Consider the following 23,509-nt stretch of genomic DNA (forward strand, 5'->3'; position numbering starts at 1 on the left):
ACAGAGGGACTCAGTCTACCTGCCGCTCGGTCAACACGCCCGCTCTCCGCCATTTGCATGCGGACCCGCCCCCAGCCCCTCCATTAGCATATTTTATATCGCCTTCCCTGGGCATCATGGCCAATTAAACCATTCTGCGCTGCAGGGAGACGCACCAGCAGCTTCTCCGAGCAGGTGTCTGACGGGATCCGCACACGACGCATTTCCCTTCTTTCTTTCCTTCTTCTTTCTTTTTCCCTTCTTTTATTGATGTTTGCGAACATGGTGTCCAAGTTGACCACTCTGCAGCAGGAACTTCTAAGCGCCTTGCTCAGTTCTGGAGTTACCAAAGACGTGCTGATCCAAGCCCTGGATGACATGGACCCCAGCCCGGGGGGCTTCGGGATTAAGCTGGAGACCCTGCAGATGTCGCCGCCCAGCGCCAAGATGAGCGGCGGCGATGGGGACCCCAAGCCCGTCTTCCACACGCTCACCAACGGGCACGGCAAGGGCGCCAAGCTGTCCGGGGACGAGGGCTCGGAGGACGGGGACGACTTCGACACTCCGCCGATCCTGAAGGAGCTGCAGTCGCTCAACACGGAGGAGGCGGCGGAGCAGAGGGCGGAGGTGGACCGCATGCTGAAGTGAGTCTGCGGTTACACACTTCATATCGGCCGGGGATCCTTGTTTCTTTAGGGAGAATTTGTTCAGATTTTTATTTCAGTACTTCACCGGTGCATGCATGTGGACTAGCTCAATGACTGTGGTCCGTCAGAAGTGTCACACATTTATTTATTCCTTTTAAATTTATATATACACATCAACATTACCTAAACTCGTTTTCTCTTTACCTTGTTTAATGTATATTTTATATATTTATTCTGCAAACACGCCTGGACTCTGGATTATCAGGACTCGAGAAGTTCTGAATCTTTCAAACGGGCCTGTTATTATTAACACTTACAGTTACTATCGAAAACACATGCATTCAATATTATATTCGTTACAAAGTTTTCTAATCCAATGGCACGAACAAGTACAATATGTTTTTCTAGTTGACAAGGCGGCTCAACTTAATTTTCGTTCCTGTCAGACTTGTAAACGTTTCCTGAAAACGGTTATAAACTGCGTTAAACACACACACACTTAGATTAAGTCGATGCAAAAACGAAACAATCGCGCAATGTATGTATTTATAATTATATATATATATGAAATAAAAGAAAAAAATATCTGTCATATTCTAGCTTTCTAAATGCTACGGGATTATAGATACTTACTGCTCTCCAATGCAGTTGATAAAGTTTGGTGAGGCCCGTAAATGAAATAAATAAGAAACTAAATTAATAAATGATCTGCCAGGGACTGACACAAGCGTTTTCACAAAATATTCACTTGCGTGTTTACAATTTTAAAACCACCCGCCAGTATTTGTACTTTCACATGCTGGTTACTAATTATCCAAAAAGTTTATTATTTCTTTACCTTAGCGAAATATCAACTAAATAAGATCTACCCAATTTATTATTAACTACTACTGCTACTCGCCTTATGCAAAAAAAAAAAAAAATGAAACCAGACAGATAAAACCCAATCACTGCAGCTTCCGTTAACCTTAATAATAATAATAATAATAATAATAATAATAATAATAATAATATTATTATTATTATTATTATTATTATTATTATTATTATTATTTTGGGTAGATTTTATTGACATTATTACTATAAAAATAATTAAAATCTATCGAATAAGTATTTTCATATTTATTTTCCAGAATATTATTGATATTCTTCTTAAAGTTATGGCGTGAAGTTTTAGTTAAACGTATACATTATTTTTTAATAATAATAATGTGTGTAGCCTTTGTAAAATATATTTGTTATGCATATATATATAATCACTGTATATAGTTATTTAATGATAACATTACCAACATGTATATTATTATATATTATTATTATTGCATATACATAATACTAATAATAATAATAATAATAATACTTCACGAGCATATTATTTTCTAAATAATGAGATGGTAAGAAATAATTCCAGTAGATAGTCTCGTACTTGTTTTTTTCTACGGGATGAATTGTTCCGTTTTGAATTACTTTGGTGCGACAGATCCCGTACTTGTATCACTATTTCAATTTGACTCGTCTCTGAACCGCGATGGACTCGACTGGGAGGAAACGACGGAGGGAGAAAAGAAAACTAAAGCACGTGTAGTTAAGTTGTTATTAATTTTATTCTATAAATCATCAACAGAAAGATACACAATAGCGTATGATTAGGGTGAATGGGGATCTGGTTATTCATTGTCGAAAGTTATAAACCAACATCTAAACCTGTAGTCTTATATGTTGGCATTCTCCAAAACAAACACTTCTGTCTGGGTTTGCAATCGCCTAGAACCGACGTGAATGCAGAGCTTAATCTGAACTTGACGGGAGGTGAGTGTCGGCTTCACTGTAAATGTTACAGATTTATCCTGTGCTGGTCGGCGGGTGGGGAGGACCGGTCGCTGTACAATACGCTGGCGAATATCAATTCATTTTCCATGACAAATAGGCACTTATCATTGCTAAATGGATCGGTGTGATATTTAAACAGGCCCGCTGGGGCTATATGAAGAAATAGGCCAAGTTAATACACAGCACCAATCTCGTTTATTTATTTATGTATTTATTTAGTAGCGTTCATTAAAATCAGCTAGTCGTACGTTTTATTATTAATAATAGTACAATTATTATCATGCTATTATTATTATTATTATTATTATTATTATTATTATTATTATTATTATTATTATTATTATTATCGTAGTATATAATATTCTCAGTAAGAATGAAGACTCGGTTTACATGTGGAATGATTGATGTCCTCGTTTTTATATTGAATCCTAATGTATATGGAAGCCATACACCAGGGTAACTATTTTAACTATAAGGTTTAATAAACTGATATCTGTTTGCACAATATTTAATATCAGAACAGCAAAATTAGACAAGTGTAGCCTTTCAACTGGATATTATTAAATGGGATTTTGTAGAAATACAAATACATAAATACATATTTTTTCTAATGACCAATTATAGGAGCGCAGAATTAGAACATTTTAGATTTAAGACTATTATTATTATTATTATTATTATTATTATTATTATTATTTGACACTACTATAGCCAGCACTATGTATAAAATGGAATATAAAAGCGCTTTATTAATTCTAAAAATGCATTCTTCCAATTCGCAATCACGTCTTCCTGTATTTTATAATTCTTGGTTTTAGCAACCAAACAAAGCATTTTTTAAATCAAGAAATTAGAAAAATCGTTTGAAAAATCTCGCTGTGCTAAATTCTACAAAAATGAAAGAGCAAAATATCAAAAGTAATACATAATCCCTATTATGTGCGGTTCGCAATAACACAGTAGTATTTCTAGTCTGTAAGTCTGTAATTGATCATCAGATTGCTCATTCGGTATAGAGAAGTTGGCGTTTTAAAATTGTAAATAAGCCACTAATATAGAAAACTGTAATATTGCATTCGATTTAGTGCGTTGGGTTCGAGAAGGGTTTTGACACTCGGCATTAAAATAAACACTATAACATACAAACATATCATAATTTGTTCAATTATTCTTTTGTGGAAGTGTGCGTGTATATATATATATATATATATAGTTTGAAATGCGTGCTGTTTTGCTGATTGGGCGCAAACTGTTGGTTACAGTGAGTCCAGCCGTGAGCGTTGGCGGCCGGTGCAGGTGTCGCTCTGTTTGCGGGTCGAAGGTTTACTGTGTTTTTGAATAAAAAAGCAGGCCTGTGTCCGAGCCCGGTGAACAGCACCCAGACAGGACTTCAACACAGTGCCACAGGTTCTGCTTTCTGCTGGGATTGACTGGCTCCCTGAATACAAAGCTTCACGGCCGGCTATTTATTAGGGTACTTAAGGACCCCTTATACAGCCCCTTTAAGCAATAGGTCAAAGCTTGTGAATTAAAAGCACAAATCACACTGATATTCCTTAGATCCAGAATTCATAATAGAAATAATAATAATAATAATAATAATAATAATAATAGAAAGAAGAGGAATTGAAATGCTATGTTATTTTTGTATTAAACTGATAACAATAGACATACATTTCAATACGCGGTAGGTCAATCACATTTTAACATTTAGTTCTTTTCTATGCCTTTTATTAATATTGTTACTTTTACTACTACCACTAGTAATAATAATAATAATACACTTTCTGTTCTAAAATATTCCAATTCGAATAATGCAGCAGTAACAGTAGCAACCATAATACCATGTGGAACAGAAAGTGTATTATCTTTGTTGTTATTATCATTAGTAGTGGTGGTGGTGGCGGTGGTGGTAATGAACAACGCAGGTGAATGCATACATGCCTCGGCCATGACGATGACTGTCAGTGATCTTAATCCGCAGCGAGGACCCGTGGCGAGCGGCGCGGATGATCAAGGGCTACATGCAGCAGCACAACATCCCGCAGCGGGAGGTGGTGGACGTCACCGGCCTCAACCAGTCGCACCTGTCGCAGCACCTGAACAAGGGCACGCCCATGAAGACGCAGAAGCGGGCGGCGCTCTACACCTGGTACGTCAGGAAGCAGCGAGAGATCCTGCGACGTAAGTCAATATTTGTGTTTTCTTCACGTTGGGCTTAATGTGCGTGTTTTGGTGGTTTAATCGGCTATTTCAGGGAGGTGTGGTAGGGAGAGGAGAGCCAGGCTTGCAATTGGGTCTAGATTAAGGAAAACGCCCTCAGAGCAACTACTGATGAATTGAACTTGTGCAGAAAACAGGCATTTTTTACCCTGGAATCGCATCCAGTTTTCAGTGTTGTCCTCTTCACAACTGAACAGCGACTTTTATGACAAATAACTCCTTTCAGGCAGATCAGGCTGTGCACTTCGAATTAAAAGCACTATGCAAGGGTTTTAAATAAATAAGTATTTATGTAGCCTATTTGGTTGTTTGTTTATGTCTACTGTAGGTAATCAATTGAATGTATTGTTCTTTATTCTCTCACTCCTACAGGTTTACTTAGTTTTCAAAAATGGCTAAAATCAGTTAACTTTTTGCTTAAAACAATGCTGTCCCATCCCTTGTTTAAGATCAGAGCTTGATCTCTATGAAGCATAGAAATGTATGTTTAAATCGCTGTCATTTGTACAGTTCAGGATTGCTACAAGCATTCCAGCAATTCATCATATCTGAGTATATAGTAGTGTGTGGGTGGGTAGAAAATCTGTTCTGGTTATAGTGTTTGATTGATGTGAAGTAAATTATTGTTTTTGTGAGCCTAGCAATGCATCACATCTATCTGTGCTGTTGTTTTCTCCCCCATGTCATATTTTCTATGTCATATCGCTGCCCCCTCTGTGACACGGAGCAAATGTTGCCTTCTTTATCTTTCAGAGTTCAACCAGGCAGTGCAAGGGTCTGGCAGCAATATGACAGACAAAGGCAATCAGGATCAGGTGCTGTTTTTTTTCCCAGAGTTCAGTCAGCCAGGGCAGGGGCCGGCCGGGGGAGCGCCGGACGAGGTGGGCGCCGAACCCGCTTGCAAGAAAATGAGGCGCAACCGGTTCAAATGGGGGCCTGCTTCCCAACAGATCCTCTACCAGGCCTATGAGAGGCAGAAAAACCCCAGCAAAGAGGAGAGGGAGGCCCTGGTGGAGGAGTGCAACAGGTGGGTGTGGCGGTGGTGGTGGGTGGGTGTGAAGTGTATGAATTATTTTTACTTTTTGGGCTTCACGGTTGGGCTCCTTGGAGAAGATCATCTCTGTCCTTGCGTAGCTAACTTACTGTTTCCATCCTTCGATCCTGTTCCCACCACTCTGGTCTGCTCTGTGCCGTGCCATTCCTGTCCGTTTGCGAATATACACCTGCTTTCTCCAGCTTCTCGTGATCTCACTGGATCTTTTCTTCTTGATTCCCGGAACAGAGCCGAGTGTCTCCAGAGGGGCGTCTCTCCCTCGAAGGCCCACGGTCTGGGCTCGAACCTGGTCACGGAGGTGCGGGTCTACAACTGGTTTGCCAACCGACGAAAAGAAGAAGCCTTCCGACAGAAACTGGCAATGGACGCCTACTCCGGAGCCCCAACCCACGGCATGAACCCCCTCCTGTCTCACAGCTCGCCGCACCAGCCCCAGACCAGCGCTTCCCCACCCAGTAAGATGCCAGGTTCGTGCACATTCCTCCTGGAGATGATGCACCTAATTTTCCATACCTTCTCATTGGTACATGTAGCGTTTCTGTTCCGGTCATCTTCCGGTTGGGGTGTTTTGGTGGCAAAGGTCACCGACCTCACAACCAAACTCAACGTGTTTTCTAGTTTTACCCCCCATAGGGTTCTTTAGAGTCAATCTAGCACTCTGCTGTTGAAGGTTACGCCACAGAAATTGATCGAGAAAATTATGGATCGTTACTTGACTATGCTGATGAAGTTAGTTTGAATGTTTACATGTATTATGTTTCCAGTTGTGCTTCACAGGTTTTGTTTGCATGGTTTGCTACGGTAGTGCTAAGTCAACTGCGACACCAGACGTACCTTTTTTCTGCTTAAAAGAATAAATAAAACAAGTACTTAAACAGAAACTAGGGACTGGGTGACAGCCTATAAACCAGGTGGTGTTCCAGCTTTGCAAGTGAAGTCAGGTCTTCCTACAGAGAGAGAGGTTGAGATGGAGGCCTATTTTTTGACTTCTCTGTTGCTCTTCATGTTGTCTGTAAGATCAGAGGCAGTGTCAGTGATTTATTATAAACCCCAGTGTTGTGGACAGAAATCTGGAAGTGATAGTTCAGTAAAAGTATTACTATAACAGAAAGTAGGACACATTTTGCAGGAGTTTGAGAGAGTCACTGTTAGTCTTCTGAAGAGGGAACGCAATCCCGTGTTATCAGTGCTGACTGGAACGAAGCACCCAGTAAATCATTTTGCAACATGGAAATAATTCTGTCTTAAAGCAGCAGAACAAAGCTTGAGAACATGATGGTGGCGTTGAGCATATGGTTTGAGTATTTTTATTCTGAAGGCGAGCACTTGGAAGGGAGAAAACAACAAACAACCCCCTTCAAATTGGAAACAAAAAAAGAAAGTTTTTGAAAACGTAGAAGGATCAGAGAGAGTGAAAGAGCCCTAATCAATAAGGGAGTATATGAGTGAGTGAGTGAGTGAGCTGAGCAAAAGCCATTGTGATTCTGAGGGGGGCCTTTGAAAACACGCAGAGAACAATCCACATTGTACCTGCAATCTACACTCCAAAGTCAGCAGGCTCCAGAGCCAAACAAAGGCCAGCAGCGCTTTGACAAGCTCTGGGGTCAGCCCAGGGTCGGCCTGGGGTCAGCAGGCAGAGAAAAGGCTTCCCCACCGCAGGCTTCGGTACACTGAGAGAGACACACCTAGGGTCACAGCTAGACTGACCACACAGCGTAACACAGGACTGGATAGTCAGTGTTGTTTAATTTAATTTAATTAATCTATTGGTCAGTCAGAAAAGGCAGTATATGCACGCATTCCTGTTGGAATAATATGGAATATTCTAGATTTCTGAAAAGATGGAGCTCAGGATTTTGTCTGATGGAACATGTTGTTTTGGTCTGGAGGATTTAATGATTTGCTTTATTTTCTTAACTGCAAACAAATTGAAAATAACATATATATTCTATCCGACTGAAACCAGTCATTGTCTCGGCATGGTAATGAATGAAGAACTGCCTTTTTTTTTTTTTTTTAGTTTTTACTTGCTTTCACTTTTACATATACTTGCTTGTTCTGATTGAGCCCTAGCGCTATTGTATAGTCATGTTTATTTCTGGGCACAGAGAATGAGTTGTTCCCAAAACACGCCTTTTCTATCCACTGAGCCCTGCCCTTTATAGACTGAGTGCTTCCTATCAGACCAATTAGTTTCAGGCTATTTGCTCAAAATTGAGTTAAGGGGAAAGGTGAATATGTATTTGAGTGGCTTACATCCGGCATAAGCACTCTGTACTTTTCCCCGGGAAAAGGTGCTATGTAGAAAGGGGAGATTGGGATGGGTGTGTGTGGGGGGGTTGAAAGCAGAAGATCTTTTGCTCTCTTGCGCTCTCACTCTGTCACGGCCTGCTTGCTTACAAGGTGTCCTGCCAGCATCCCGCCGGCAGCATCAGCTGTTTTCCAATGTCGGACCCCCGCCTCACAATAGTGCCCCAGCAGGCTGCCCATTGCGTTGCTATGGCGTTGTCTGCATTATGCATGCTTAATTGACAATTAAAATCCCTGGCTACTACATCTCCCTGGCCTTTGATTAGGGGCTCCCCTGGCTTCTCCACACTACTCCCCCCCACGGGTTGCCATTGTCTCGGACGTATTAGAACACTGCAATGACTGTTACCCAGGTTCATTTATCTCCGCTGGGCCAGGGAGGGCAGAGCACCAGGCCCCGTGCCTTTATGGGCCACAATACAGACACTGAGGCTGAGAGCAGACCTGAGCAGTAGGAGCTGTCTGCTACTATATTGGCTCTATTCTGGCCAGACAGGACTGATGACCCCATTGCTTCATATGCTTCTGGGACCTCAACCCCCCCATTTTCTCTGAAACACAAGAGTGCTAGTTTTGCAGAAGGGGTCATTACGGGGTCGGATGTAGGAAAACTCCTGCAGTAAGATGTTTTCCTTGATGGTGAGGTTTCTGTTGATGAGCGTGACGCACCAGGGCTTTTGCAATGCAGTTAATGTGGGCACAGGTAGAAGGACGCTGCTTTCTTTGCAGCTGTGCCTGTTGTTTGATGCATTTGGAAGTGGGTTTTGCTCGCGTGCAAATATATAGATTCACGCTTCCCCATCTGTGACGTAGTGCATCTTGCATGGCGCCATTTCCAATTTAAATATGATCATTTTCATTTACATTGTGATATCGCCTGCTTACAGCCTTAAAATAATGTTGTATTTGAACACAGAATCTGTATGTGAATAATCGGACCAAAAATGTGCTCATGAGAATGAATACGTCTGTGATTTTTGATCAGTTCAAATTCCTTTAGGCTGTCGATGTATACCAGGCAGCAGGCGTTCCATGTCTGGCAGCTTAAGTGTTAATACCTGGTCATCCATTATCAATCAATGCATAGTTCAAAATCTGGATTAAAATACAGAAATACTTGATTTTATGTGTTTATTTGTTCAACTATTAACATTTTAAAGATGCATCTTTGTGACAAAAGTTACACTCAGATTTGCAGTTTTGGAAAGCGTTGCGTTTCAGTTCATAAAACAGCTGAACTCCTAAGAGTAGTGACCGGCACTTAATACCCATCTCTTTTTTTTTTTTCGCCATGGATTAACAACATCCTCACATTCTGCATTTCCCTGCCTCCCTTGCTCAGGTATTCAGGTTTACTCTGAGCCGTGCCTGTTTGTGTTATGGCTTCGCTTGTAGTCTAGTTTGTCTTCAGTGTTTCTAGACCAGGAATATTTGTTCAGTTAACAGAATCAGCTGCACCTTAGTAATGTCAACCCTGGCTCTGGCAGAGGTTCATTGAGATGTCTGTGCTGCTAAAACATATCATGCTTGAATGCTTTATTGCAAAGGTCATATGTTGATGTATCTTTTTTTTTTACAGTACCTTGCTGAGCATGTGCAGCCATGTGACAAAAATAATTTGACAATCTCTGCCGGCCTTTTTAGGGCACTGGAGTGATTTTAAAACAAACAAACAAGCGGGGAAATGAAAACCAAACTAATGGAATTGGGGGGGGGAGTTGGTGAACATGGCTAAGAAAACATTACAGAAGAGGAAGAAAAACTCCCCCCCCCCCCCCCCCCCCCTCATAGCAGAGGTCAAGGCCCCTGCATCAGACCCAGTCACCAGTGTATTTGTTGGTTGTGTGGAACATTTTGTCCGTCAGTGGAGAGCAATAAGAGAGCCGTTGTTTCTCTTTTCTCACTTGTGTTTCGGGGAAGCGCTGTCTGCTTTAACCTTCCCTGTTTGGGAGCAGTCAGCGATGCGTTTCCTGCACACAAGATACAATGATCTCAAAAAGCATTCTTCTTCTTTTATATTTAGCAGTGTTAATGTTTATTTCATTATTAGAAGCTGGCATTGGTTTTGTGTCCATCGGCCTACTGTCACTGTCATCGGGAAGCTTGAATCTGCATCCTTATGATCATAGTACAGTTATAGAAGTGGGGTTAAAAAATGTATTCATCTGCTGTTCAGAAAAGCAGATTGTCTACTCTTTGTCTGGTGCATAATAAAGCAGATTGGTTCAGTCACTCAGCAGCAGATTAACATTAGATGTTCCTGCTGATATATGCATACAGATACAACCCTTAGATGAGGTATGATCCATGTAGGCAAGCTTTCAAGTGGAAGGAGTCACAGTTTGATAGAGAGAGAGAGCGAGAGAGAGAGCATGCAGCATCGCTCCCTCTCTCAGCCTCAGGCCAAGCGGTGCATGAGAACAGAGAGAGCTGCCTCTTCCCTGACCATCTACCTGCCGCTCTGCAGAAAAGAGGCACAAAGCAAAGCTACACCCTGCCGAGAGTGGGAGGGCTGGGATATGCAGCAGGGCCCACTAGAATGAGCTCTGCCTGGGGATGGCAATGATGGTAATCAGTCCTTTGATATTACATGGGTCCTACAGAGTCTCTGAAGGGTTAAAAAACCTGCCAACCACCCCCTCTCCAGTTCCCACTCCCACTCCCCAGCTTCTCTCCCTGCCCCCCAGGTAGGAATGCGCTGTAATGGGTTTTCTGTTCGACGTGGGCTCCCCAGCTTGGTATTGTAATGGTCCATTGTGGCGTCCACACGGCGGTAATTAATCCTGCCATATGCTCTGGCTGTGTTCAAAGCGTCCTGGCTGGAACCTGGGCATGAGCCAGGGCACATACAGGTGAACTCTGGGACGTGTGCAACCCGCTCCAGCTCACAGCAGCCTGAGATCGTATTGCAAAGGGAAGAAGAGAGGTTATTTGGGCAGAGCTTGCACACAGAAAGGGTGTGAATGAAAGGAATTTGAATCTGAGTTTGCTGTGTTTTCAGGTTAGTTTTTTGTGTATAGAATAGTTTCAGAATTTACAGCAGCCTTATATAGTTGGCATCCTTGTTATGGCACAGTTAAGTAAGTTATACAGTGGAGTAATGTACAATCCAATACACAGCAGACTAACTGCAAGAGAGTAGCATGCATGAACACTGGGTTGCATCATGGTGTGTACGCCGTCTGAAGTGGCAGCTCTTAGTGCTTTGTGTTTTTAACAGCAGCCATTTTATCGTTGCTGAGGTCCCCCCGCCCCCACCCCCTTGGGTTAGCAGACGCTCCTGCCAGGCTCTCCGGCTCTGAGATGAGGGGGGGGGCGCAGCCGTGAATTACAGCCCAACCGAAAGCGCTCTGAATAGTGCGCCTCTTCTCTGACACTTTTACAAGCGAAACGGCTATAAAATAAAAGTCTGTTTATGAGCCCTTGGCCATTGTTTGGCCACCGGGTCAGAGGACCGATGAAGTGTTTTACGGTGGTCTTAACTGGTGTTTACAAGGAGCAGGAGAGTGTCGGGGTTCGGGGGACAAGTCAATGTCTGCGGCCATGCGCAGTGATCTTGCGTGAAAACAAGGCCTTCGACTTGATCTCGGGTTGAATGGGCAGCCTGCAGCTTTATATATAGGCTTCTCTGACACTTTCATTAAGCGAGTTCCACTTCCTGCAATGTGCTATCATTTTTGAGCACTTCACGTAAAAAGCTCAGCCTGCAAAGCTAGGGCAAGGGCAGTGCCGCCCGTAAACCATTTTCCTAGTGGTGCCAGGAGGTTGGGACCTTGGCAGTGTCTGCGTTTGAGACGGGCAGAGGTTTGGAAAGCCCCCTCTTGGGCCTCCCTCCTACTCTGTATAAACAGCGTGTCCTTCTGTCTGTGTCCGTCTGACAGGAGGAACCAGTGCAGGAGTCTCTCTGCGTGAGGTTAGGAATACAGGATAAGAATGTGTTTGACATTGGTTGTAATTGTGTAATGTTTACTCTGCTTGTATCATGCCGGCCTGGAGATTGGCAAACATCCATTTCATTTAAAGGGGCAATGCACGATTCCCGAGGCCAGAAGCCCAGGGGAGACGCGGAGTGGACTGCACTCGCCCAGCGTAAGAGATAAGGAGAGAAAGGGAAGGAACGTGTTAGAGTGGACAGGGAAATGCAGCTGGATTTATATGAACAAAGAAAATGTGATGTTGAAGATTCATAAAACACCGGTGGACATGACCCTGCACTTGTCCCGTTGTTTGCTTTCTCAGGGGGAAGGTGTTTAGCGTCTCGCCAAGCAGACAAACTTGTCAATGTGAGATTTATGAAGCTGAAGCTGGTTTCAGATTCAGATTCCAAATCATCTGAGGATTTTTGATATACATATAGTTCTGGATATAGAAACAATGCTCAGGATTTGCGTTTGGTAATTTATATTGTATGTGTTAAATTGTTATTTATAAATTAATAAGTAAAAATAAAAGATCTTTGTGTGTGATCCAAAACCAAAAAGCTCAGGGTTATTGCAGATTTCTGAAAAGGGGAACAGAAGGTTGCTGGTAGCTGGTGATTTATCGCCCCGGGTTCTCTGGTCCGAGGAGACTTCAATAAACCTCAGCTCCATTTCTCAGGAGCCGTGCCTGACAGGCTCTGACAGGGCCTCCTCCCAGAACGAGACGGGGATACGGCAGCTTTTCAACAGTAGTTGTACAGGGAGGCATAATCAGGAGATCACACATGTTATATAGTAATATAGTACCAAGAAAACCCCAAACGTCTACCTCTGTGAAACGCACTGTTCTGTGATTTTTCCCAATCGTGAGCAGAAGGGTAAAAGGGAAATTTAGTGTGGAAACATTTCAACATCGCTTGAATGTTGACCAAACCTTGAATCTCATTGACGGTTTCTAAATGCTGCTTTGGTATCTTACTGGCATAACAACTGATTACTCTAATTTCATGGAAATCCCAGGAACTTGAAAAACATATAAATGCTATGTTATTCGATTGCGTTTTCAACCAGGGAATTTGGTCAATCAAATATTACAATCCTCAAACTGGATCACATTTTGTTTTTATTCTGGCCTATTTTGTGAAATAAATAAATCGACGAACTGTTATAAATCATAAAGCAGCGTGTTTTAAATCCCACGGCGGTGGGTCTATAGGTTATCAGGAGCAGTAGATTTTCCCAGTCTCCACCCGCAGTTTATCTTCTTTTGCTTGGTGTCTTGGCGTATTTACCCATGTTGTTATAGCTGCCCTCTCTCCTTTACCTCGCCGCCGCCGGCTCCGGCCTGGCTTTATAACTGATGGAACTGGCTTGACCTGAGAAGTGAGGGCAGGCTGCTGTGGCCTTGGCTGTGTTTATGTCCCTCTCCCCGTCTGATCCGAGCCGAGCAGGAGGCACTGACAGCCCCGAACCCCTTTGAACTGTGTGTGTGCCCACCTGTCAGGGCAGACTGTGTACCTGCAGCACATTCCCATACTCGCAAAGGGGGGAAAGCAGATAAGACTCTTGTTGCGTAGCAGTTTGACCAATTTCAGGGCTCTTTCATGAGCTGCTCAACGCCAGGAACTGGGCCTTTGATGTTGGCACAGACATTAGTATAACGGGTAATGTGTGACCTTGAAAGGGTTTATATAAACTGTGTAAAAATTGCCCTCCGGAATGCAATCTTTTTGGGAAACGCGATCAAATCATTTCCAGTCATATGGATGTCCTGTAAAGCAAGGCAAGGTCTTTCCTGTCACATCTACATCGAGTATATTCTAATACAGGATCTCCCATCTGTAAAGGCCCTGTGAATCCCTCCTCGTTGGGATGTTAGTACAGTCTGTTACTTTTGGGAAGGTCAGGCAGCCAGGAGACCCGTTTCTTATCTTTAGAATGATTGAAACTGAAGAATCTTAAAGCCCGTTCTGCCTCCTCATAACGTTGATGTCATGTTTGGAACTGCCATTACCAAACAGGGCCTAATACTTTGTTTTTTGATTTTTATTTCCCCTCTCCTTTTCCTCCCACCCCTCCCTTCTCTGCAGGAGTCAGATACAGCCAACAGGGAGCCAGCGAGGTCACTTCCTCCACAACCATCAGTCACCACAGCAACAACGCCATGGCCAATAGCCAGACGGTTTTACAGCAGGTGTCCCCCGGCGGCCTGGACCCCAGCCACAGCCTGCTGTCACCTGACGCCAAAATGGTGAGCACACCTGGGCCCACTGAGAGGGGCTGATAAGATAACACGGGCCTCCCAGTGGCCCCTTTAACAGCCGTACAACAGGCCCAGTGCAGTGTAGAGCCTCTCTCTCTCTCCCTCTCACACACACAATGAGCGTATTGTGTTAGAGGCCGGTGCAGAAACCGGCAGCGTAGCCCAGAGAGGGGAACAGGCTGCAGCCTTCACCGCAGCCAAACGGGCCACATGTAGCTATAAAGCCAATAAACCTGACAAAGGAACATTCTCGCTTTATTGATTAAATACCTTGTAAAGAGCACGGGGTGGGTGGAGCGCTATTTGTTTTTCCTCTGTAATGACAGCAGAGGTCGATAATGTGGTGCTTAGTTTAGAGAGAGAAAAGAAGTTTTTTTGAGGTGGTGGTAACACTTTTAAACAGTGTGCTGCCTCCCCCCACTATTTTATTACTTTCTATAGCAAGGCAAGCACACAATGGGATGTTTTGGGGTTTTGGGATTGCCTGCTTGAACAGGAATGAAGTATTCAACAAGTTTTTTGGGAAAAAAACATACTATTTATCCTTCATTTTTGTATAGTTTTTTATACACGTTGATGCACAATAAAACTCTATTGTATTCTGACTGTGCAAGGGCCTGTAAACGGTTACACAGTGCAGATGTTACACAGTGTGCAACAAAACACAAAGCTCACCAGCATAATTAAGTAGTAGAGTTAAGTAGTGAACTAAAATATTCTGTATAGCAAATACGGCAACTCAAATTGCAGGACTGTGTTTGAATCAGGACAGTTACAGAAAAGGGCATTATTGAGCTTAATATTGAACATCATACATTTTCTTTGCGTTGGTCACATGTTTTCATATGACATCGGCAGATCCTGCAGGTCATTTTCTCACAGTCATAGGCTGCAGTTTCCAGACGGGCAGGGCTCAGTCTCCGTGATGGTCACTAGTTCTGACCGTTTCCCATGACGGAGATCCTCTGGGCAGTAAAGATCTGATCTGAGCTGCATTGCACCATAAAGTCATGGGCATGTTAAGAGTTGGATAGAGAAATTTTCCACTTAACCAGTGTATTGGCCTCAGTGTGTTAAGATACCTGGTGCCGACACCCCTACGATCAAGGAGGGAAAAACTTCACTTCAGTTGTTTTGTGTATCTGGTCTGCTGTAGATGCTGGTGGCCTTCAGAGCTACATAGCACTGACAGCTGTTTATGTTAAAGACCATGCTTGTTTCCAATCTGGCCTATTGTCTTGCACTGCCACCCATGTCATGGCAGCTGCTGCATATTTAATCAGGCCCATATCTATGGTGTGCTTAGCTGTAGTCTCCTGGTCTTTGATAAGTTCTGCATACAGTGTGCCTACTAGAGCAGCACCTGCAAAAATCCTGGAGCCGGGGCTGCTGTTTTGTTGACTCTGTCTCTCACACACACACACACACTCGCTCCCACACAGGGGGGATGGGGGAGTAAAAGGTTCTCACACAAAGTATTCGGAAGGTAAACAGACCAGACGCGAGTAAACACTTCGCTTTCGCTTTGTGGGGCCGTAGGTATTAAATATGACGCAAAGGAGCTGGACGTTTGGACTTCAGGTTACGTGTTCGCTCTGTCAGGGCGACTCAACAAAAAACTCGGTCTGAAATCAGTGAGAGCTCAGTGCTGGAGTTGTGAATGTACATTCCCAGCATTCATTGTGGTCCACCAGCAAGAAAAAACAATCAACAAAACAAACGTCTAGATCGTGACTAACGGCCGGGTGATATTGAGCCCGCTCCTTTGTGATGCTTTATTTATTTTGTTCAAGGGCAGAAATTACCTCACCAATAGAAGTTCATTGTGTTGCCGAAACTCACTCCTGCTACACATTAGTTGTGGCCTGGAAGGAGGAAGTTTTACTGTTGGATTTCATACAGTAACTCTCAATGAATTCGCTATTAATCTGTGTCAATCCCAAAGGCCCCACTTAATCGCATTTTTCTGTACAGGGGAATTGGGGAAAGCCTGGAGCCATAGGAACACTTTCAGCATGAATCTTAACCCCCCCAGCAGAGCAAGTAGCTTTCAACAGTTTTAGAAATGTCTCACGTATTCAGATGTGAATACAGTTGATCTGTTTAAATTAACATTTTAAGAGAAATACTTTCGTAATTTGTACACTTGAGGAAACTTAAACCTCTCCTGAGGACACACGGACCAATGTATATTGGGCCTGCATTGTAGTAGAGCCAGTGTGTAATCCCCACCCTTGCCTGCGTCTCTCTCCCCAGATCTCGGTGTCAGGAGGTGGGTTGCCCCCTGTCAGCACCCTGACCAACATCCACAGCCTGTCGCAGTCCTCGCACCACGGACACCAGCAGACACAGAACCTCATCATGGCGCCGCTGTCCGGAGTCATGGCCATCGCACAGAGTAAGCTTGTTAATCCCCCTGCCATGCCCACGCCACGCAGCCCTGTCTGGCAGTTGACCACGTCTCTCTGGCAGCTCTTGTGTTATCCCCTAGGGGCTCAGACCCAGATCCAGTAGGTCTCGGTCATCCTCTGGGTTATCTGTCCTGAGTATCATCCCTGTGTTAAAGTGGTTTGATGTGGTGTGGTTTGATAAAAAATAATTAAATCACTTTTATTTAATAAAAAAAGAAGTGTTATTTGTGTTTACAAGACCAAAATCGCTTTAATATCAAGTCAATCCAGTTCGAACCAGGCTAGGTTAATCTTTTCAATCTAACTATAAACTATTTATTTCTCTGCTGGCATTCACAAAGTTGGGCCAAATGATAACTGTATGTGTGCAAATCCGTCTAGCCATCGATAGATATGCAGCAAGGGCACCGATGGATGTAACCGAGAACAGCACTTTGCCCGCAGGTATCCTATCGCTCAAATGATTCAGTGCAGTCTTCCCCTTCCCAGGTCTGAACTCGTCGCAGGCGCAGAGCGTGCCGGTGATCAACAGCGTGGCGGGCAGCCTGGCCGCCCTGCAGCCTGTGCAGTTCCCCCAGCAGCTGCACAGCCCCCACCAGCAGAGTCTGATGCAGCAGTCGCCCGGACACATGGGCCAGCAGCCCTTCATGGCCACCGTCACACAGCTGCAGAACTCGCACAGTGAGTCCGGCGCCGCCCGCACTTACACACTACTGCCACTGTCAACAGCTCTGCCCACACCGCACACTGCAGTGGCAATAAACACTGTGGCCCCTCAGTGTCCCATACAGTCCCCAAGCGCATAGGAACTCTGACCCATATGAGACATCTTGTAGCTGGTAAATGATCTATTCGAAAGTGGGGCCAGACAGTGGTTTGAATTCAGTTTTTCAAATTAAGATCATTGATAGGGGGGGCTTTTATATTATTTAAATATATGTTTTTATGAATCTGGGTACAGGAGTTAAAGAAAACGTCCCTATTCTATGTCAGGCAGAGGTGAAAGAGTGATGTGATTGACAGTATGTATTCCTCCCCCCTTTCTTTCTGTTTCCCGTTCTGCCCTGTCCTGGCAGTGTACTCACACAAACAGGAGCCCCCCCAGTACTCCCACCCCTCGAGGTTCCCCTCGGCCATGGTGGTCACCGACGCCAGCAGCATCAGCACACTCACCTCCATGCCATCCAGCAAACAGGTGAGTCCCGCCCTCTCTCCCACAACCCTCTCTGTCTCTCTCACACGATAAACATCTGCACACTCTTTTCTCTCGCCCTAAAATACCTGCGGGTTTTAATCTGTTACTGGTGATCTTTTTTTTTTTTTTGTATTATTAATTTTGAATTATTATTAATTTCAAATTGTAATAAAATAACATGGATGGTTATTTTTTGGTAAATATGCTACAGTTCTACAGAAAACACACAGTTGAATGTAGCTTAAACTCCACAATCTCAACACCTTCAATGGAGTCTCTAGTTGTCTTCTACTAATCCACTGACTGATTCGACCTCTCGGCACACTCCCCGCGGTGACTAACTCTAGACAGGTGCTTTGTAGAAATGCTCTTGTCTGTTGTATGTGTTTGATGACTTGTTCAATTCCTGTCGCATTAGGACTCCACTGTAAACAAGATGATGCAACTCGGGGGTCTTTCCTGGGTAAATACTATATTTAAATAATTAAAATGAAGTACAATAAACAAGCATACTAACAGACCAATAAGTGTTGCACTGTACAATTCATGATGCTTTTAAGGATCAGTCCTCAGCTCCCAAGCACAGCCACCTGACCAAATAATACTTCAGTTCCTTTAACTTTTGTCACCATTGCTGTTTATACTTTGTCCCTTACTGCTTTAACAGGGGAGTTCAAAAGTCACATTTCTAGTGCAGTGATTGGACTCCAGTCCCTGTCACACAGTTGAAATGGAAAGTGAAGTGTGCAAAACATAAAGGACTTCTGCCGATTTCTTCTAGTGTGACGGGGGCTCTGAATGTGACTGTATGTGCTATAGAGAGAGCTGAGAGGAGTCTGTGAGGCTTGTGCAGAAGCTGTAGGATTTTGGGGAAGCAATATCTTTAGAGCTGCAGGTCATGATCTTCTCTCTCGTTAAAGGGAGCATTGCTAGTCCTTTGAAGCAGCCCCACAAGATAATTTGAGAAATCTGTCAGGATTTTGGCACTGAAACTGACCTCACTCTCTTTGCTCTTTTTGTCTCGCAAATCTCAATCAGTGGCCCAATCGGGCGCATCGATACTCCTCGGAATTCTATTTCCTTTGAAAGCCCCTATCAATCAATCTGCCAAGCGCTCAGCCCGAACTGCGCTTGATTAATTACGCCTCCTTTCGCTTTCTCCCCTCACGCTCAGGTGACTTGTACAAGGGTGGCGGAGGGGGGGCGCTGGGTTGACGGTCTGAGAACGGGAGAACAGGAAATGCTCTCCCAGCTTAATCAAACCCCTGATAGGGCATTGCGCTGGGCTGACTAGCTGGGTGGGGGGGAGGAGGAGGGCAGTCTCCAGTAATTACTGCTCTTCCCTTTCCACTTTAGGCTTCACAGTGCTCGCTCTAGCCTGAAACGCCAGCAAAGTGTGCTCGCCTGTTTCACACGCCCAATTTCCCACGCTGCTGGGCTGCACTCCCAGCTCCACACAGGCCGGGCTGCTCCGTTTCTCTTTCTTCTTTTTTTTTGTGGTGTTGTTCTGGGTTGTTATTTTAATGCAAGAAACAACACTAACTCCAGACTGCCTCCACAATCTCGCCGCCGTGCTGCTCCTTTTGTGTGTGGCAAGACACTTTGCTCATCTTTTAAAAAATACGAATCACTAACGTAATATTTATTGAGGTGTTGATTTGTTTTAACAGCTTCTCTACAGCACAGTTAAGATTTGTATTGGAGTATTGATGTAGCAATAATAATAATAATACTAGTCCCCTCCCCAATTTAAAGAATTAAAAGAACATACCAAGATCTCAGTATAAATTGTCCATCTTACATCATCTGTAAGAAGCTACTATAAATTGTTTTTCTTGAGGAAGCATATTTGTAATGAATCCACAGAATAACAAGTATAACAAGTATTGATTTGATTTTGAAGTTAGTTAAGTATATGACTAAGAAAATGTATACATGCAGTCTTTAGGGACTTATAATAAATAATAATAATTATTATTATTACACAACTGCATTGCTTAATGCCAAGATACTGTTAAAAGTTATGAGGTGTGGAGTGGTTATCAGAGCCAAGATTGATAAAACAATGGGATGCTGTGGGTGAGTCCCAGTGACCATAAGACCCAGCTGACCAGTGAGTCTGGAGTGGTATCTTACAGGGGTCAGTCCAGTAGAATGCATGTCGGAATGTGGAATGTGTAGAATGGGACGGCAGGTGGGCTTCCCAGCATTCCGCAGTGTTTACCTGCCCGTGAAGGGGCTCGTTCTCATCTGCGCGCTGCACCTTATCAGGATGTAGTGTTTGGGCGGTGGGGGGGGGAGGTTGGAGGTTGTTCTCTTGACCAACCTAGGCTTTATTGCCCCCTGTTTTATTTGCATCCCCCCCTCCTCCCCAGAGACCCGGTCCTAATGATCGTGTGCAGGTTTCTTGGCGTCCACCTTATCAGGTATTGGTGTTTGCCAGACAGGGGGTCACTGAAGGGTCACCTGGTTCCCCTCCCCAGAGAGAAACAAAAAAAAAAGTCACCCAGGAAGACATTTCAATTGGAAGTGGGGAAGGAGAATGGCACGACAGGGAAAACGACAGTATTTGGTCAGGTGTAGAGCTGCTGTTCATGGTACAGCTGACAGTAATACTGATGTGAAATTAGGCCGAAATGAAAACAGAAAATGTATTTGATTTTGTGAAACTTAAATTTACAGAAAATAATGTTGGATGTTCATTGATTGCATTTGGAGCAGTCTGGAAATCCCTATTAACCCTTCACGCTCTCTCTCTCTCTCGCTCTCTCTCTCGTTGTCATTTTAGTGTCCTCTACAAGCCTGGTAATGCCCCCCGCTCCTCCTCCCCCGAACACCCGACTTCCTCCGTGCCCAGCAACCGGAGCACGCTTTCCACAACATCACCTTGGTAACTGTGGCAACCCTTAACGAGTGGAGCTGGCGGATTGGCTGATGACAGTCGCTCAACAAATTGCCGTTACACAAGAAAGGACAGCAACCAAACTCCCAAACACACACACACAAACAAAAACTATTTTTAATTCTTAAAAAACAAGCTAAATAAATAAATGGACACCTATAGGCAATAGAGATCAACAAACTGGAGAAGCCTGCATTTCCTACACAGTATTTCTATTTTGTTGTGTCTTTGTGCGGTGCGTAGCTGAAGTTTTGGAGATATCTGGTCTGGGACAGCGAAGCATGCCGACACAAATTTCTCCTCATCAAGTGGAAGACGAGGAAAAACAATCTCTACAATCTCTACATCTCTGATGACAGTTCCAGCTGTCTTTCCTCCGTCTGAGATCGGGTTCTGCGTCTCTGACTCCCACACCCGGCCCGGGTCACCTCCTTGGTTGCCGGGCCTCTGCAGTTGTGTCCAGAAAAAAAAGATCAGTGCGAGGACATGGCATCGCTTGGAGACTTAAAGACGTACGCGAAATGAGAGAGAGAGCATTGGGCGGGGCAGGAGTGGCTGTGGTGAATAATAAGGACAAATCGGTCAAAGAGGAAACTGCACTGCTGTCTAGGTGGGTCTGCTCCCAAAGCCCACGGCTAAGCTTTTTGGCGATACTGGCCTGACTCGGAGAAGGTGCCAGAACAGCAGCAAACTCACTGACTGCATTAAGGGGAAGAGGGGAAAATTTACAGATGGACAAGCTCCCACTCTGATGCCTGGACTTCAGCCTGAAAGCCCCTTTGCTAGAGTTGTGCAAAGCTGGAGCATCTCTACACTGGTCTGTGGAGACTTAACACACACACCTCTGAAGGGACAAGAGAGTCAACCCACTGCCGGTGGGACAAGTGACGGATGATCATGACAGCAATGATGATGATACAAAGAAGAATAAAGAGACTTTATTGAATGACAATCAACCCATGTTTCAGCCCCTGCCCCCTCCTTACCTCCCTACCTACCTCTCCGCTCCCCCACCGCCCCAGCTCCCAGCCTGAGGTGCGAACTGCAGCAGATCCAAGTGTTCGTCCATTGGTTTCATTCTGATGCATCTGCTTTGTTGTAAAGAGTCTTCCATATATGTGTTTTTAAAAGAAAAAAGAAAAGAGAGGATGACAAAAAAAGGCATTAGGTTATTTGGCCTGTTTGAGCTCTCCTGGTTTGAAGTGTGTAACACCCTGGTATTTCTGAAGCACTGCTGTCTCTGTTTGTAATGGAGTAAACAGGGGCTTATCTGTTTATTCCCTGTGTGGCATTTTCAGTGAATTTAGAGGTGTCCAACAGGGAGATGATACTGCTCAGGCTTAGGCACCCCCACATCAGAGAGGGAAAAGCAAAGGGAATGTAAATCCTCATAATATATAATATATTTTTCTATAGCTGAGTTTAAACAACAGCACCTTTGTATCTCATATCACCCCCTAATGCTGATTTGAATTGATGGTATTTTTTTGATCATAAAAAAACACTTTCACTTCACTTTCTGGTTTGTCCAGAACTCAGAGGAGCATTTAACAACTGAGGATTAAAACCTTTTGAAGGGGTTTCTCAGTTCCCTTTACACATTCCCCTTGGGACTTATTCTCTGACCCCTCACTAGTTGAATAGTTTTTATCGTATATTTATATATATTGGACCAAACTGGTGTACAGCAGTGTTTTTTTCAATTCAATTGAAATTTCGCCAGGAGGTTGAGAGCTGTCCTGTAACTGGACGAGACATCTTTGTGACAAACAGTGTTACTTATATACAACCCTGAGCTGACCAGGGGTGACGTGTAAAGTGCTCACTGGATACAATCAAATAATGTAATGCTTTTTTTATGAGGCAGTATTAATTCACCTGTTGTTGGCTGATTTTGTTCCAGTGCATAACGTTCCAAAGAGCTTGTAAATACAATGGGAAAGAATGGTTCTGATGCATTTGAAATTGAGATCCTTTCTAGATGACCTGTAGTTAAACACTACAGTGCCCTGACTTTATATATAAATACATATATTCTGTTGTACAAAAGCCACTATTGAAAAGGTCATAGCTACATATTTTGTAATGTTTTATGTACAAAGACACACCCACTGCCAAGAACACAGAGGGGATTTCAGTTTATACCTAGAGGACGAAAACGCAAAACACCAGAAATGATTTTCTTTTGATGTATTATTTTTGTATAAAAAAAATGGAAATCAATCTTTTAAAATCATATTTATACTTTTGTTGTAAAGTGGATATTTCAAGTAAACTTTTTTTTCGGAAAACGAAAGATTTTCTGTCTGTGATTATTTATTTAAAAAAAAAAAATTCTGTCATTTCTGCTTCTCTGTGTTGAATATTTGAACATTTCCCTTTCCTAAGTGGACACCCTGTGTGGGCCAACATTTTTAATCCATTTCTCTTGGTAGAGGGTGAAGATTTAAATTTTGACTGCATATTTCAAAACTTGCCTTCAAACTACTGTGGTACTGATATATGAATATTTCTTAATTATAAATAATGCAACATCGCTGATTATCAAGTTCTTCAAATATTTGTTCAGATTTTAAACTTGATCTGTGTTCTCTGTGTGAATAATATAACCTTGTTTTGATTTTCAGGAAAAGTCTTTTTTCTGTGTTTGGTATTTCCCAGAGTTCCTCGAATTATGTGTGGTGGCCAGGCAGCTGTGACATGAATGATCGTACGGCAGCTGTTTCTTGGGTCAGGGTGTGCTGTTAGCTAATAAATTCAGAAATTTGCCCTTTT

At 43.5% G+C, this 23,509-nt stretch overlaps 1 protein-coding gene across 3 annotated transcripts; it reads left to right on the forward strand.

Moving 5' to 3' along the window:
- Positions 1 to 23,509, forward strand: LOC136718061 (hepatocyte nuclear factor 1-beta-A). 3 transcript variants are annotated; one of them, XM_066695681.1, is made up of 10 exons: positions 1 to 623; positions 4,441 to 4,640; positions 5,433 to 5,706; positions 5,962 to 6,200; positions 14,054 to 14,214; positions 16,483 to 16,624; positions 17,127 to 17,318; positions 17,714 to 17,832; positions 18,251 to 18,295; positions 20,621 to 23,509. In XM_066695681.1, exons 1-10 carry the CDS (start codon positions 250 to 252, stop codon positions 20,639 to 20,641), a joined length of 1,767 nt encoding a protein of 588 aa, XP_066551778.1. In that variant the 5' UTR covers positions 1 to 249; the 3' UTR covers positions 20,642 to 23,509. The 3 variants fall into 3 exon arrangements, with proteins under 3 accessions (XP_066551778.1, XP_066551780.1, XP_066551779.1); XM_066695682.1 differs by having other exon boundaries at positions 2 to 623; positions 5,962 to 6,188; XM_066695683.1 differs by lacking the exon at positions 18,251 to 18,295.

Source organism: Amia ocellicauda, chromosome 22 (assembly GCF_036373705.1).
Source record: "Amia ocellicauda isolate fAmiCal2 chromosome 22, fAmiCal2.hap1, whole genome shotgun sequence".
In the NCBI taxonomy this organism is placed as follows: domain Eukaryota; kingdom Metazoa; phylum Chordata; class Actinopteri; order Amiiformes; family Amiidae; genus Amia; species Amia ocellicauda.

Bases quoted from the DNA above. Each gene is read 5' to 3' on its own strand.
- LOC136718061 (XM_066695681.1), top strand. From the start codon at position 250: ATGTTTGCGAACATGGTGTCCAAGTTGACCACTCTGCAGCAGGAACTT. The intron at 14,215-16,482 runs GTGAGCACACCT...CTCTCTCCCCAG, and splicing joins TGTCACCTGACGCCAAAATG to ATCTCGGTGTCAGGAGGTGG. The intron at 16,625-17,126 runs GTAAGCTTGTTA...TCCCCTTCCCAG, and splicing joins AGTCATGGCCATCGCACAGA to GTCTGAACTCGTCGCAGGCG.